This window comes from Schistocerca piceifrons, chromosome 6, assembly GCF_021461385.2.
Source record: "Schistocerca piceifrons isolate TAMUIC-IGC-003096 chromosome 6, iqSchPice1.1, whole genome shotgun sequence".
In the NCBI taxonomy this organism is placed as follows: Eukaryota; Metazoa; Arthropoda; class Insecta; order Orthoptera; family Acrididae; genus Schistocerca; species Schistocerca piceifrons.
The window spans coordinates 216,924,486-216,939,641 of NC_060143.1; the positions used below are offsets into that span (position 1 = coordinate 216,924,486).

The 15,156-nt window shown below is 44.7% G+C and overlaps 1 protein-coding gene across 1 annotated transcript in view; it reads left to right on the forward strand.

The window, feature by feature from the left end:
* The window catches only part of LOC124803244 (KH domain-containing, RNA-binding, signal transduction-associated protein 3-like), a 618,276-nt gene that overhangs the window by 529,287 nt on the left and 73,833 nt on the right, over positions 1-15,156 (forward strand). The window contains exon 5 of the mRNA XM_047264425.1: positions 14,035-14,181. Within this exon, the coding sequence (XP_047120381.1) occupies positions 14,035-14,181 (147 nt within the window). The remainder of the gene's footprint in view (positions 1-14,034; positions 14,182-15,156) is intronic.

A 15,156-nucleotide genomic window follows, 5' to 3' on the forward strand; every position in this document is an offset into this window, starting at 1 on the left:
CGATTCATATCTTCAGTTTATTTTCCCTCTAAATCGTCACTAATCTTCGTGTGATTTTCCATTATACGTTGCCAGTATACCAAGCAGCGACCAGCTCTTCCACACGTCCCTCTGTACTGCCATCCATCTGCTTCCTCATCCGTTGCAGCACTCTGTCCTCACCACGCATGCGCCGGCACGTAACTTTTCCCGAGCGCCAGACACCCCACCCCATTTCAGAACCTGGTGCTCGACGCAACCTAAAAGACATACTCTGGCCGTGAGTATCGAGAGGGACGTATCAGTCCACCATATTAACCGCTGTGCCAAATCGTTCCGTTTCAAAGAGACAACATTTGTACATCTGTGCATTCGTTGGAGTTTTAGGTCGCAAATTTCCGCGTAAGACATTCATTAAACTGTCCACAGAATGGCATAAAACTCATTAACTTCATACTATAAAATTTTGCCTTCTTCTGAAGGCGTCTTTGTGCATTTCACCTAATATGTTATATTACAAGCCTGGCCAAACAGCGGTCCGCGTGCGCAAGCGCTTCGACCGCGCTCTTGCCTAGTGGTCCAAGTGCATTGGCGGGTAGAACTGAGGAGGAAGAGGAAACTAAAGGTTGTAGGTGGACACCGCTAGGATTAAGCAGGTGACTAGTCAGACGCTGAGACGTTTGCTGCCAATACTGTTCCCATTAAATCAGATTTACACTACTGGCCATTAAAATTGCTACACCAGGAAGAAATGCAGATGAAAAACTGGTATTCATTGGACAAATATATTATACTAGAACTGAGATGTGATTACATTTTCACGCAACTTGGGTGCATAAATCCTGAGAAATCAGTACCCAGAACAACCACCTCTGGCCGAAATAACGGCCTCGATACGCCTGGGCATTGAGTCAAACAGAGCTTGGATGGCGTGTACAGGTACAGCTGCCCATGCAGCTTCAACATGATACCACAGTTCATCAAGAGTAGTGACTGGCGTATTGTGACGAGCCAGTTGCTCGGCCACCATTGACCAGACGTTTTCAGTTGGTGAGAGATCTGGATAATGTGCAGGCCTGGGCAGCAGTCGAACATTTTCTGTATCCAGAAAGGCCCGTACAGGACCTGCAACATGCGGTCGTGCATTATCCTGCTGAAATGTAGGGTTTCGCAGAGATCGAATGAAGGGTAGAACCACGGGTCGTAACACATCTGAAATGTAACGTCCACTGTGCAAAGTGCCGTCAATGCGAACACAAGGTGACCGAGACGTGTAACCTATGGCACCCCATACCTTCACGCCGGGTGATACGCCAGAATGGCGATGACGAATACACGCTTCCAATGTGCGTTCACCGCGATGTCGCCAAACACGGATGCGACCATCATGATGCTGTAAACAGAACCTTGATTTATCCGAAAAAAATGACGTTTTGTCATTCGTGCACCCAGGTTCGCCGTTGAGTACACCATCGCAGGCGTTTTGTCATTCGTGCACCCAGGTTCGTCGTTGAGAACACCATCGCAGGCGTTCCTGTCTGTGATGCAGCTTCAAGTGTAACCACAGCCATGGTCTCCGACCTGATAGTCCATGCGGCTGCATATGTCAAATGGCTCTGAGCGCTATGGGACTTAACATCTATGGTCATCAGTCCCCTAGAACTTAGAACTACTTAAACCTAACTAACCTATGGACATCACACAACACCCAGTCATCACGAGGCAGAGAAAATCCCTGACCCCGCAGGGAATCGAACCCGGGAACCCGGGCGCGGGAAGCGAGAACGCTACCGGACGACCACGAGCTGCGGACGCTGCATATGTCGTCGAACTGTTCGTGCAGATGGTTGTTGTCTTGCAAACGTCCCCATACATTGACTCAGAAATCGATACGTAGCTGTACGATCCGTTACAGTCATGCGGATAAGATGCCTGTCATCTCGACTGCTAGTGATACGAGGCCGTTGGGATCCAGCACGGCGTTCCGTATTACCCTCCTGAACTCACCGATTCCATATTCTGCTAACAGTGATTGGATCTCGACCAACGCGAGCAGCAATGTGGCGATGCGATAAACCGCAATCACGATAGGCTACAATCCGACCTTTATCCAAGTCGGAAACGTGATGGTACGCATTTCTCCTCCTTACACGAGGCATCACAACAACGTTTCACCAGGCAACGCCGGTCAACTGCTGTTTGCGTATGAGAAATCGGTTGGAAACTTTCCTCATGTCAGCACGTTGTAGGTGTCGCCACCGGAGCCAACCTTGTGTGAATGGTGTGAAAAGCTAATCATTTGCATATCACAGTATATACTACCTGTCTGTTAAATTTCGTGTGTTTAGCACGTCATCTTCGTGGTGTTAAACCATCGCATACAGGCGAGTGAATTACGACGAGTAGCGTAATATTGGTCACAACTGGTGAAGTAAATATCACGCACACGTCGAGAGTTCAGTTGAGCACTGTTTTTTGTAACATCGCCTTTACTTAATAACAGTATCATCGCTCTACCGACTATCGCCGAGTTTTAGCCAGGGCCGATCAATACTAACTACCGACTAGAAAAACCGGTGACGTTACAAGGAGGATCATCTGGTAACTGATACAGCAGACAATATTGATGTTATAAGAAAACAAGTAAAGTAATACTATCGAAGAATAAGCTTCAGATTTGTGACATGAAACATTTCCCATAACTCAAGGCAGCCATTTACGGACTAGATTTCACTGATTACGGTTCAGTAAATGAAACGGTTAATTACGAGTTCTGAAAGAGATTACATTGCACGAGTGAAGACGAATTTCGATTGATTTATCAGGCCGCTCTCGCCTTTGGCTACTGATGTACCTCATTATTTCCAGCTTTAGCTGACAGATGTATAAGGTAGTAACCATCTCAGCGACGTGTTTGTCCAGTCCAGGAATTTACAACACTTTTATGCAATGTCGCACCAAGAGCAATATCCTTAACTGCACAGTCAAACTGCGAATGTTATTTCAGTGTTTGGTTCAGCACATGAGCGTTAACGTTTTTCTTTTGTTATGAAACTGACGAACTCCTGCCAAACCTTTTTTCGTTAGACAAACTCTAAATTGCGTAAATCCGTGCGTTTCACTCTATCGCGAACCATAGTTACAGATATATTCTAAATTCTAAAGGCGAAATGTATAAAACATCACAACTTTATGTTAAATATCTGTTTGTAAAGCTTTTTGAAGTTCTACCCATAGTATTTTCGCTATCTAATGTATTTATTTAATAACATAATGAAACCCTGGCTATAGAAACATCCTGCAATATTCGACTCTTAGAAGTAGTTACACTGTGTCGAAAACACATCTTTTTAACTTCAAGCGTATGCAGCCTTCCGTTTACAGTTGTCTCACTCCTATACATGTTCGGAATAGCGCAGTGGTGGGGGAAGCCGGAGTGCTGAGCGTAAGACCGCTCTGGGTGCCCAAATCTTGGCCAGACCTTGGTTACAAGGTCGTGACATGTGAAAAACAGAGCAGGCATGTACATATTTCTGTCAGAATTATATGGGCAGGAAACCAAAGGCAACTTATAGATTCACGAAACATGATGTGGTTGCAAGGGCGTTTTTTCTCTAAGAAGGGAGCTGCCTCCTCCTTGTTACTCTCCAGCCCGCTACCGTCGTTACCAGGCAATCTTCAGCAGAAGCTCTTCTCCAGAAAGGCGGCACAAAAGCTTCCACGCCTTTGAAAAATCTGCTAATGAGCACGACAGCGGGCAATGCACTTTGCGCTTTGTAAAAAAATTCTTGGTTAGGTTTATCAGTGAAACGTAAGTCGGAGTACTATTAGTGCTTTACATTCATTGAAGAATTTCAGTATGATTAAGAGACTTAAACTGCGTATCTCGAATATTTTCCTTGCCATTGTGCGTTCTCCTGTTAACAAATTTTCCGAATTCTCCGTTGCGCGCTGCAGGACATGCGGTACACGAAGGAGCTAGAACGGGTCATTAACCGAATTTTTTATGTGTTTATGATTGATGGATCGTCTGTTATAGTATTAGGGAAACTACGCCTACACATTTTCGATTACTTGGAACCTTTGCTTGTACTTCCCTCTTTTCTATTTCATCTACACTTACACTTCAGAAGCCACCTTACGGTGGGTGGTGGAGAGAACTTCTTGTTCCATAGCCGCTTCTTCCCTTCCATGTTCTAATGGCAAAGGTGCGCAGGAGGCACGAATGTTGATACGATTCTCTAATGTTACTTTCATAGGATCAAATAGCTCTGAGCACTATGGGACTTAACTTCTGAGGTCATCAGTCCCCTAGCACTTAGAACTACTTAAACCTAACTAACCTAAGGACATCACACACATCGATGCCCGAGGCAGGATTCGAACCTGCGACCGTAGCGGTCGCGCGGTTCCAGAAGTGCCTAGAACCGCTCGGCCACCCTGGACGGCCTTACTTTCATATTTTGTTCGCGAGATGTACACGGTGTAATACTAATCTGTGGCCAGAATTTCAGGAAACTTTCGTCGCAGACAGGGGAAGAGAATATATTCAGGAAACATCCGAAATTTTAGAGGATGAAAATACACACATCAAAAAAAGTTTTGCATCACCTCGGTTCCGATAGTTCCGGAAACTGCACACGAAACTGGAATAGAGGCCAACATAAACATCATTTCCGCCCTTTTCATCGCTCATGAAAACCACACATTGCCTGTTGTACCACCATACACCGAGACCGTCAGAGGTGGTGATCCAGATTGCTGCACACACCGGTACCTCTAATATCCAGTAGCACTTCCTCTTGCATTGATGCATACGTGTAGTCGTCGTGGCACACTATCCACAAGTACATCAGGGCACTGTTGGTCAAGACTGTCCCACTCCTCAACGGCGATTCGGCGTAGACCCCTCAAAGTGGTTGGTGGGTCACATCGTCCATAAACGGCCCTTTTCAATCTGTCCCAGGCATGTTCGATATTCTGGAGAACATGCTGGACACTCTAGTCGAGCGATGTCGTTAACCTGAAGGGAGTCATTCACAAGATGTTAACGATGGGGGCGCGAATTGTCTTCCATGAAGACAAATGCCTCGACAATATACTGCCGATATGGTTGCACCGAGGTGATGCAAAACTTTTTTTTTGTGTGTATTTTCATCCTCTAAAATTTCGGATGTTTCCTGAATATATTCTCTTCCCCTGTCTGTGACGAAAGTTTCCTGAAATTGTGGCCACAGATTAGTATTACACCGTGTACATCTCGCATTCATTAACAGGCTTCTATTGGTTGTAGAAGCCTGTTAATGGATACTGTGAAACCACAATATTTATTCGTATACCGGTTGTAGAGGGGACTTTCTCTGTAAGTTTTGATAAGTAACTCATGTTTACAAGTTTACCATTTGGATGTGAAAGAAGTTTGAAGATCTGATAACTTTGAAACCTCTTCACGGGACTCACATTGAGCAAACGGAGTTCTGACATGTATGCACCACACACGCCCATGGTGTCGACATGTTCCAAATACTCGTTGTCGGATTCTCTTCCACGTGACCAAGGACGTTCTCCTCGAAGTCGAGAGTGTGTCACGGTCCGTGGAGCACCAGCAGATCCTCTTAGCTGCTGACGTACTAGTTTCTCGCCGCCGTTATTGTGATCCGACGAAAATTGTATATAATGTCATAATAATTACAACGAAAACTGACGATGGTATCCTTTCCTCAGTTTTTTTGCTTGCCGTGAAGCGGCAGATTTGAAAATAATCCGATCGTCTCATTTTGTAACCAAACTGTACATTTGCGGACGTGGTTTCCCAGAGAAAACTTCATCCACTAATCCCCTCTAGCCCAAAAGTGTGTAATAGTAATGGGAAACACACTGTCTACTCAAGTTTTTGTCTTCTTCTACTGTTGTTTCCCTCTAGGACTACCTCTAGCACAATGGAAGTTATTCCCTTAGGCCTTAATCCATGTCCTATCATCCAGTCCCCTGTTGCAATTACTGCTTTTTACATATTTTTCCCAGTTGATCCTCTGGAGAATCCAATTAAATGTCAGCACCATTCCGTAGCACCACATCTCAGACTCTTCGATTACCTTCTTTTCATGTTTTTACCGCGGTCCGTGACGCACAACAACACACTGCTAGGCTATAAGTGACCACTTTCAGAAATTTCCTCGTGAAACTGGAGTCAATGTTTCATTCTAGTAGACGTCTTTTATGAGCGAGGAATGGGCTGTTTGCATGTGATAGTTTCTTTCTTACATCCTCCTTCGTAAGCCGTACGTTATTTCGCTGTTAACGCATGTGTAATTGGTATACAATGATGTCGCCACTGAATGTGACGTAAGTCAGCCACCAGAGCGGGTGTGCTTGCGGTTTGCTCCTCTTTGTAACCGCAGATAGCCATTTCTGCTGGCTAAGCAGCACGTATAAGGGCCCTAGTTGTGTCTTTCTGCCTCAAAGCAGAGCACTGAAAGTCTGAAACTGTCCTCCAACCTGGCGTATTCATGTAATGTCCTCGTCCCAGCACAGACGGACCACGTAGTTCGTCAGTCTGCCACTCTTGCTGTGAGCCTGTAATGAAACTACTCGCACACTGGCCAAGACTCATTATTACTGAAATTAAAATTCATGAGTTTGTTGAGATGCTACCTACTTTTTATTTTTCCCTTTCCATCTGATAAAGCCGGAATAAGACCTCCGAAACTGTGCAGTAAAAAACGTTCGCCTTTGTAGATTCATGCTTTATGTAATTAATCATTCAAATACACAAAAATATCGTCTTTGAAAATCACACCACTACATCTTTCGGCTAATCTTTGTACACTAATGAACGTGACAGAAACTATTGTTAATACTTCACAATTCAAATTACACTTCCTGAGCTAAATTATTCCATGTCTTGCTCGCAAAGCCACGAGTTATGACGTGCCTTGTAATCGTAGCAGATTTACCGTCTGCGCCTCTTTAATGACTGTCCTGCGTAGCACAGATTTCTTTGCAGGGCGATTATTCGGCACGGTGGTGATGTCACACGAAGTGACTCGGCAGTATCACGTTGCTCAATTGTTCTTCAAAAATTGTCCGCCACGATAGCTGAGCTGTCAGTGCGACGGATTGCCATCCTCTGGGCTCGGGTTCAATTGCCGGTTGGGTCGAGGATTTCCGTCGTGCAGGGGCTGGGCGTTGTGTTGTCTTCATCATTATTTCATCCCCATCCGGCGCGCAGGTCGCCCAACATGGCACTGAATGTAATAAAACTTGCACCAAAGCAGCCGGACCTGCCCCGCAAGGGGTCTCCCGGTCAATGACGCCAAACGCTCATTTCCATTTTTCATTTTTCTTAAAATACTGATACTGCAGCTGAGTTTTCACTACGTGTTGTTCACCTAGTAGTGAGAAATTCTCCCTTGTTATTCCAAAGAAGATCTGAATTGTAGTATAGCAATCATTAATTAATGTACCAATTAACATAAGTAAAAACGTGACAGACGGACAAAAAGTAAGTAAACTGTAGCTTATTTCAAAATTAACCACCGTAAGCGTTAATACAGTTATCCCACTGTGAGACAAATCGGTCAGTGTCTTCATGGAAAAATGTCTGTGCGCGAGTATGGAACCTTGATTGTACCCAAGCGTCCACCTAACATTCCGAAACAAATAGAGGGCCACGATTGTTTTTCTCCAGGGCTCCAGAGATATGGAAATCTCATGGGGAGTTAACTGAACATTGGACTTGATGGCGCACTTCAATATTTGCAAAGTGGCCACGTTTCACTACGGGTTAATTAAAGTCGAAACGCCCGGGAATATTGACGAATGGAGTCATATTGCTGCAGGGCAGTGTCTGCCCATATATAAGCAGTGCTGTATCGACCACATTGCAGGAATTTCGCTGGGAACCCCTGACACACCTTCCATACAGACCTGGTCTGTCCACAAGCGATTTCCATATTTTTCGGGCGCTCAGGAAATGAATTCATTCCATCGACTTTCTTAGGACGAAGAAAGGGAAAAAGGAATATCTGACCAACTATGTGTTTGGATTGGAAAGTTTCTGATGAACAGAACACAGCTCCATCAGGTCGGATTAAAGGAAGACACCGAAACAACTCAGAGGCGGGCTCCTACATTTTTTTACCAGTACATTCGATCAACAAGCAGACATTATGGAGATGTTTGGTAAACTCATATGAGAATCACTGGAAGCAAGACGGCGTTCTTTCCGAGAAACACTACTGAGAACCTATAGAGAACCGGCATTTAAAGCTGACTGAAGGATGTTTCTACTGCTGGTAAAGTACATTTCACGTAAGAAAGCCAAATTTAAAAGAAAAGGAAATTAGGGCTCTTACGGAGGCCTACCGACAGGTGTTTTTCCCTCTCTTTATTTGCGAGTATAAAAGAAAGAGAAATGACTGGTAGTGGTGCAAATACACTCCGCCATGCACTACGCGGTGGCTTTCAAACTATGTATGTACATCTCGGTGTAGGTTCTCAACGGAGAGAGGTCTTCAGACGTAAAAGTATCTTCGAGGGTACACGAAGGGGGTGTTACAGGACTACTACGCTTCACTATATACATTGGTGACGCAGTAGACAACATTGAAAGTTCCGTAGGGCTTTTCGCGGATGATGCTTCTGTATACAGAAAATTCGAAAAGGTAGAAAACTGAAGCAAGTTTCAGGAAGATCTGCAAATAATTGACAATTGGTGTAGTGAATGGTAGTTGAGTGTTAACATAAACAAATGTATTTCTGCCCAAACATTGACAGAAAGACCCATTACTGTGTGATACGACAAGTGCAGAACAATCACTAGAAGCAGTTACTTCCATAAAATATCTAGAACTATGCGCACGGAGCGATCTGAAGCGGAAGGACCACATAAAACTTTTGTATCCCACAGAGAAGCGGCGCGTTGGTCTGCTGCTGTAAACTGAAGGGTAGGCTGAATGTAGGAAGCTAGGAGGAGCAGGTGAGGTTTTTCTATTTACTTACCTTTGGCTGAGATGAGCACGTAGGTGCGAAGCTGTACATCAAGTTACCAAGACAAAATCTGTAGTAGCTCGCCCACTATGAATTAGAAGCAATGTTGCTTGGTCGTCTACTCGGAATCAAATGGGCTGAATCTGGAGCGGCGTTCGTAGAGCTGCACAGCGCCGGATAGGGGGCGCTGTCGTCGGTGTCGGTGTTTTAGTGCCAACCTAAGAACTTGCACCTACGCCGTGCCATCGTAGCTATCGATACCACAAAAACTAATCCCAAGTAAGGTAGTTGCCGGACAGATTCATTGGAAGCACCTCCAGGAAACGTTGTTCATCAACAAAGGAGGTAGCTTGCAAAATCCTCGTTCTGTCAGTACTCGAATATTGCTCGCAGGTATGGGATCCGTACCAGATAGGATTGGCAGAGGAAACAGAGAAAATCCAAAGAAGAGCAACACGTTTCACTACGGGTTCATTTAGTAAGCTCGGAAATGCCACAGAGATGTTCAGTTAACTACAGTGGCACTTGCTAGAGGAGAGCTGTTCTCATTAATTTGTAGTTTACTGTTGAAGTTCTGAGAGCGTACGTTGCTAGAAGAGTCAACGAAAACATTATTTCCTCCTATACATACCTCGTAAAAATACCATGAGGCTAAAATTAGAGATTCGAGCTCACACATTCCCAGAAAGTAATCGCCACTCAATAGGAAAAGATGGAAATTACACTGCCACACAGTGTACCCTCCGTCACGCACTGTAAAGCCGTTCTCACACGGGACGTGTTCCTCATGGCGAAGCCGCTAGATGTGGTGTTCGTAGTAGTTGCTGCGCGCTACAAAACGACCTGCTATATCTCACGAAACGTGATCCTCATCGTGATTTGCGAGCACACCACTCTCCAGCTTCTTTCTGAACATGGACGAGCGAAACATAGACGCGTTACCTCTGTTTTCGATTTCCGAAGGAGAATGGCGAAAATCGCGAAGAGGATTCTGGACTTGTCAATGTCTTGAACAGCGAATTTCTGATAGAAGAACAGTACATAAAGCTGTACAAAGATCTGACGTACATACTGGGTACCAGTCATTCGTTAACTCAATTGAATCTCCGCCTTATTTGCGATTTTAACTGAATGTAGTTCAAATATAGTATCTAATGACGGTTTACCCATCCGTAATATTCGATGTGTTTCATTGACTACCATCACACTGAAAAGATGTACATCATCACATACGTTTCAAGGTTTGGACTCGTGTCGTACTTTCATTTGAATGGAAAAGGAATTTTCTTCGAAGCAGCTCACCATCACTGGGATTCCTGTGAGGATACGAACATGAGGCAGTCCATAAAATCAAGAGATAGGTGTTGTTGTTGTTGTGGTCTTCAGTCCAAAAACTAGCTTGATGCAGCTCTCCATGCTACTCCATCCTGTGCAAGCCTCTTCATCTAGCAATTACTGCAACCTACATCCTTCTGAATCTGCTCAAAGTATTAATCTCTTGATCTCCCTCTACTATTCCGAACTCCCACGCTTCCCTCTAATACTAAACTGGTGATCCCTTCATATCTCAGAAAGTGTTCTACCAACCGATTCCTTCTTCTAGTCAGGCTGTACTGCAAATTTCTCTTTTCCCCAATTCTATGGAGTACCTCCTCACTAGTTATGTGATCTATCCATCTAATCTTCAGCATTCCTCTGAAGCACTGCATTTCAAAAACTTGTATTCCCTTCTTATCTAAACTGTTTATCGTACATGTTTCACTTCCACATATACCTACACTCCATACAAATACTTTCAGAAAGGACTTCCTGAGACTTAAATCTATACTCCATGTTAACAAATTTTTCTTCTTCAGAAATGCTTTTCTTGCCATTGCAAGACTACTCCCTACTTCGACCATCATCAGTTATTTTACTTCCCAAATAACAAAACTATTTTAAGTGTCTCACATCCTAACCTAATTCCTTCAACATTACTTGATTTAATTCGGCTACATTCCGTCATCCTCGTTTACCCTTTGTTGATGTTCATGCTATATTCAGGACACTGTCCATTCCGTTCCACTGCTTTTCCAAGTTATTTGCTCTCTCTGACAGAATTACAATATCATCGGCAAACCGCAAAGTTCTTATTTCTTCTCCCTGGACTTTAATTCGAATTCCAAATTATTCTTTTCTTTCCTTTACTGCTTGCTCAATATACAGATTGAATAACACCGGGGATAGGCTACAACCCTGTCTAGCTCCCTTCTCAACCACTGCTTCCCTTTCATGACCCTCAACTCTTATAACCGCCTCCTGGATTCTGTGAAAATTGTAAATAGCCTTTCTCTCCCTGTGTTTTACAACTGCCACCTTCAGAATTTGAGAGAGAGTGTTGCAGTCAACATTGTCAAATGCTCTCTCTAAGTCTATAAATGCTATAAACGAAGGTTTGCTTTTCCTTAACTTGTCTTCTATGACAAGTTGTAGGGTCAGTATGACCTCGCGTGTTTCTACATTTCTCTGGAATCAAGACTGATCTTTCTCGAGGTTGTCTTCTACCAGTTATTCCATTCTTCTGTAAAGAATTCGTGTTAGCATTTTGCAACCGTGACTTATTGAACTGATAGTTCGGTAATTTTCATACCTGTCAACACCTGCTTTCTTTGCTCACCAAATGGAAGTGTTTTGTCGGGCCTGGCTCTCCCAAGGCCATCAGTAACTCTGACGGAATATTATCTACTCCCGGAGCCTTGTGTCGACTTATCTCTTTCAGAGACAGGTACCGGTATATACATTTTGCATAAAGTTAGATAACAGCAAATACTTCCAGTGTGTAATATGTGTTTACTTTCTGACATAAGGGGGGGGGGGGGAGTCACTTTAAAATTTCGGGCCATTGGAGGAGCATTCCAGGCGCTGGACTACGCACCATGAACTATAGCAAATACATTATTTATAGTTTATAACATCGACTATTGTAAGTATTGCTAATATTTAATTAGTAAGAAAGAAACAAAACCTTTTAGAAAAGAAAAAAAAACTGAAATATAATTTGAAAACAGCGAGTCGTCATCCTGCTACCTTCCTCTCTGTGTTCACTACAGTACCTCTTTTTTCTGATCTCATTTTGTTCGTTGCATTTGTTCGGGGCGGACGTCCCATGACACCAGTTCAGGTTCATCGTTAATCCGTTCACTCAGTTCTCTAGTACAGATGGCAGCTAACCCTCTGAGCTACCGCGCCGGCGTATCAGTTACGCTACGGCTTCACACAGCAGCAGCACTTCAGTTATACAATTGACAATGTTTTAAGGATTTATCTACAAATGTCATTATGATATTTAACTATGACCAATTGCACCATAAACGACGTGTTTTAGTTGGATCATCATTGCATCGTAGTACTGAAATGGTATACTTTGATAGCACACAAGTTATAACACTGAAAGTATCAGTTGCGGGAACCCTTCATCTACCGAGGTGTAGTATCCTCTCATTTTATTATAACATATTACAGCTACAAGAACGCGTTTTTGAGATATCCTCAGTGTCCTGTTGCTTTTAAACAGCTCGCATTGTCCGCAGCTCGTGGTCGTGCGGTAGCGTTCTCGCTTCCCACGCCTAGTTTCCCGGGTTCGATTCCCGGCGGGGTCAGGGATTTTCTCTACCTCGTGATAACTGGGTGTTGTATGACGTCCTTAGGTTAGTTTGGTTTAAGTAGTTCTAAGTTCTAGGGGACTGATGACCCTAGATGTTAAGTCCCATAGTGCTCAGAGCCATTTTTGAACAGCTTGCATTCATATCATGTATTCCATAATAAAAGGAGCACCAAACACGGAGTTAAACTCTTAAGTTCTGTCTGTGACGTTCAATTGGTGAGACATATGGAGAATGTGCTGGCCAGGGCAGCAGTCGAACATTTTCTGTATCCAGAAAGGCCCGTACAGGACCTGCAACATGCGGTCTTGCATTATCCTGCTGAAATGTAGGGTTTCGCAGAGATCGAATGAAGGGTAGAGTCACGGGTCGTAACACATCTGTTCAAAGTGCCATCAATGCGAACACAAGGTGACCGAGACGTGTAACCAGTGGCTCCCCATACTATGACACCGGATGATACGCCAGTATGGCGATGACGAATACACGCTTCCAGTGTGCGTTCACCCCGATGTCGCCAAACACGGATGCGACCATCATGATGCTGAAACCAGAACCAGGATTCATCCGAAAAAAATGACGTTTTACCATTCGTACACCCAGGTTCGTCGTTGAGTATACCATCGCAGGCGCTCCTGTCTGTGATGCAGCGTCAAGGGTAACCGCAGCCATGGTCTCCGAGCTTATAGTCCATGCTGCTGCAGACGTCGTCGAACTGTTCGTGCAGATGGTTGTTGTCTTGCAGGCGTCCCCATCTGTTGACTCTGGGATCGAGACGTGGCTACACGATCCATTACAGCCATGCGGATAAGATGCCTGTCATCTCAACTGCTACTGATACGAGGCCGTTGGGATCCAGCATGGCGTTCCGTATTACCCTCCTGAACTCACCAAATCCATATTCTGCTAACAGTGATTGGATCTCGACCAACGCGAGCAGCAATGTCGCGGTACGATAAACCGCAATCGCGATAGGCTACAATCCGACTTTTTTCAAAGTCGGAAACGGGATGGTACGCATTTCTCCTCCTCACACGAGGCATCACAACAACGTTTCACCAGGCAACGCCGATCAACTGCTGTTTGTGTATGAGAAATCGATTGGAAACTTTCGTCATGTCAGCCAACCTTGTGTGAATGCTCTGAAAAGCTAATCATTTGCATATCACAGCATCTTCTTCCTGTTGGTTAAATTTCGCGTGTGTAGCACGTCATCTTCGTGGTGTAGGAATTTTAATGGGCAGTAGTGCATTTCGACCTCTCTGTCTGGATATTAAATTGATGTATCAATTCATTTCCACGTCTCTACTATGTATCGGTATGTAGCTCACGAGCTACGCGGCCGCAACACGCCGCGCGCCCTGCGGCAAGGTCCCCGACCCCTGGGTGGCCCACGCGTGAAGCCCGCCTCTGTCTGTTCCAGGAGGAGGAGCTGCGCGCGTCCAGCGACCCCAAGTACGCCCACTTCAACGACGACCTGCACGTCGAGATCACGGCGTTCGCGCCGCCCGCGGAGGCACACGCGCGCATCGCCTACGCACTCGCCGAGGTCCGCAAGTTCCTCGTGCCGGTGAGTAGCAACGGCCGCGGACGCGCCAGAAGACCCATAGCCGCCGCCGCAGTCCCGGGGCTTCCCCTGTCTTAGCTGTATACGCACCAACACCGAAGGGTTTCCCGAATAAGTTCCCCGCAGTGCTGCGTAATAAGTCGAGAGAAATATCTTGGAGGACTTTTGGTTATATTCCTAAGCGGTTGGATCGGGCCTGTTATTATTGTTATTGTCCTTATTATTAGTAGTAGTAGTATTATTATTAAGTGGTTAGTCTTCCACATACAAGGTGTCCCACAAATAGGCTTACATTTTATGAACTTTAATTACTCTGCATCTGCAACTACGTTATTACTCTGCTATTCTCAGCGGTCGGGAAGGGAGTGAGACAGGGTTTTAGCCTATCTCCGATGTTATTCAATCTGTTTATTGCGGAAGCAGTCAAGGAAACAAAGGAAAATTTCGGAGTAGGAATTAAAATCCACGGAGAAGAAACCAAAACTTTGAGGTTCGCCGATGACATTGCAATTCTGTCAGAGACAGCAAAGGACCTGCAAGAGCAGTTGAACGGAATGGACAGTGTCTTGAAAGGAGTGTACAGGGTGTTACAAAAAGGTACGGTCAAACTTCCAGGAAACATTCCTTACACACAAATAAAGAAAAGATGTTATGTGGACATGTGTCCCGAAACGCTTAATTTCCATGTTAGAGTTCATTTTAGTTTCGTTAGTATGTACTGTACGTCCTCGATTCACCGCCATGATTTCATACGGGATACTCTACCTGTGCTGCTAGAACATGTGCCTTTACAATTACGACATAACATGTGGTTCATGCACGATGGAGCTCCTGCACATTTCAGTCGAAGTGTTCGTACGCTTCTCAACAACAGATTCGGTGACCGATGGATTGGTAGAGGCGACCAATTCCATGGCCTCCACGTTCTCCTGACCTCAACCCTCTTGACTTTCATTTATGGGGGCATTTGAAAGTTCT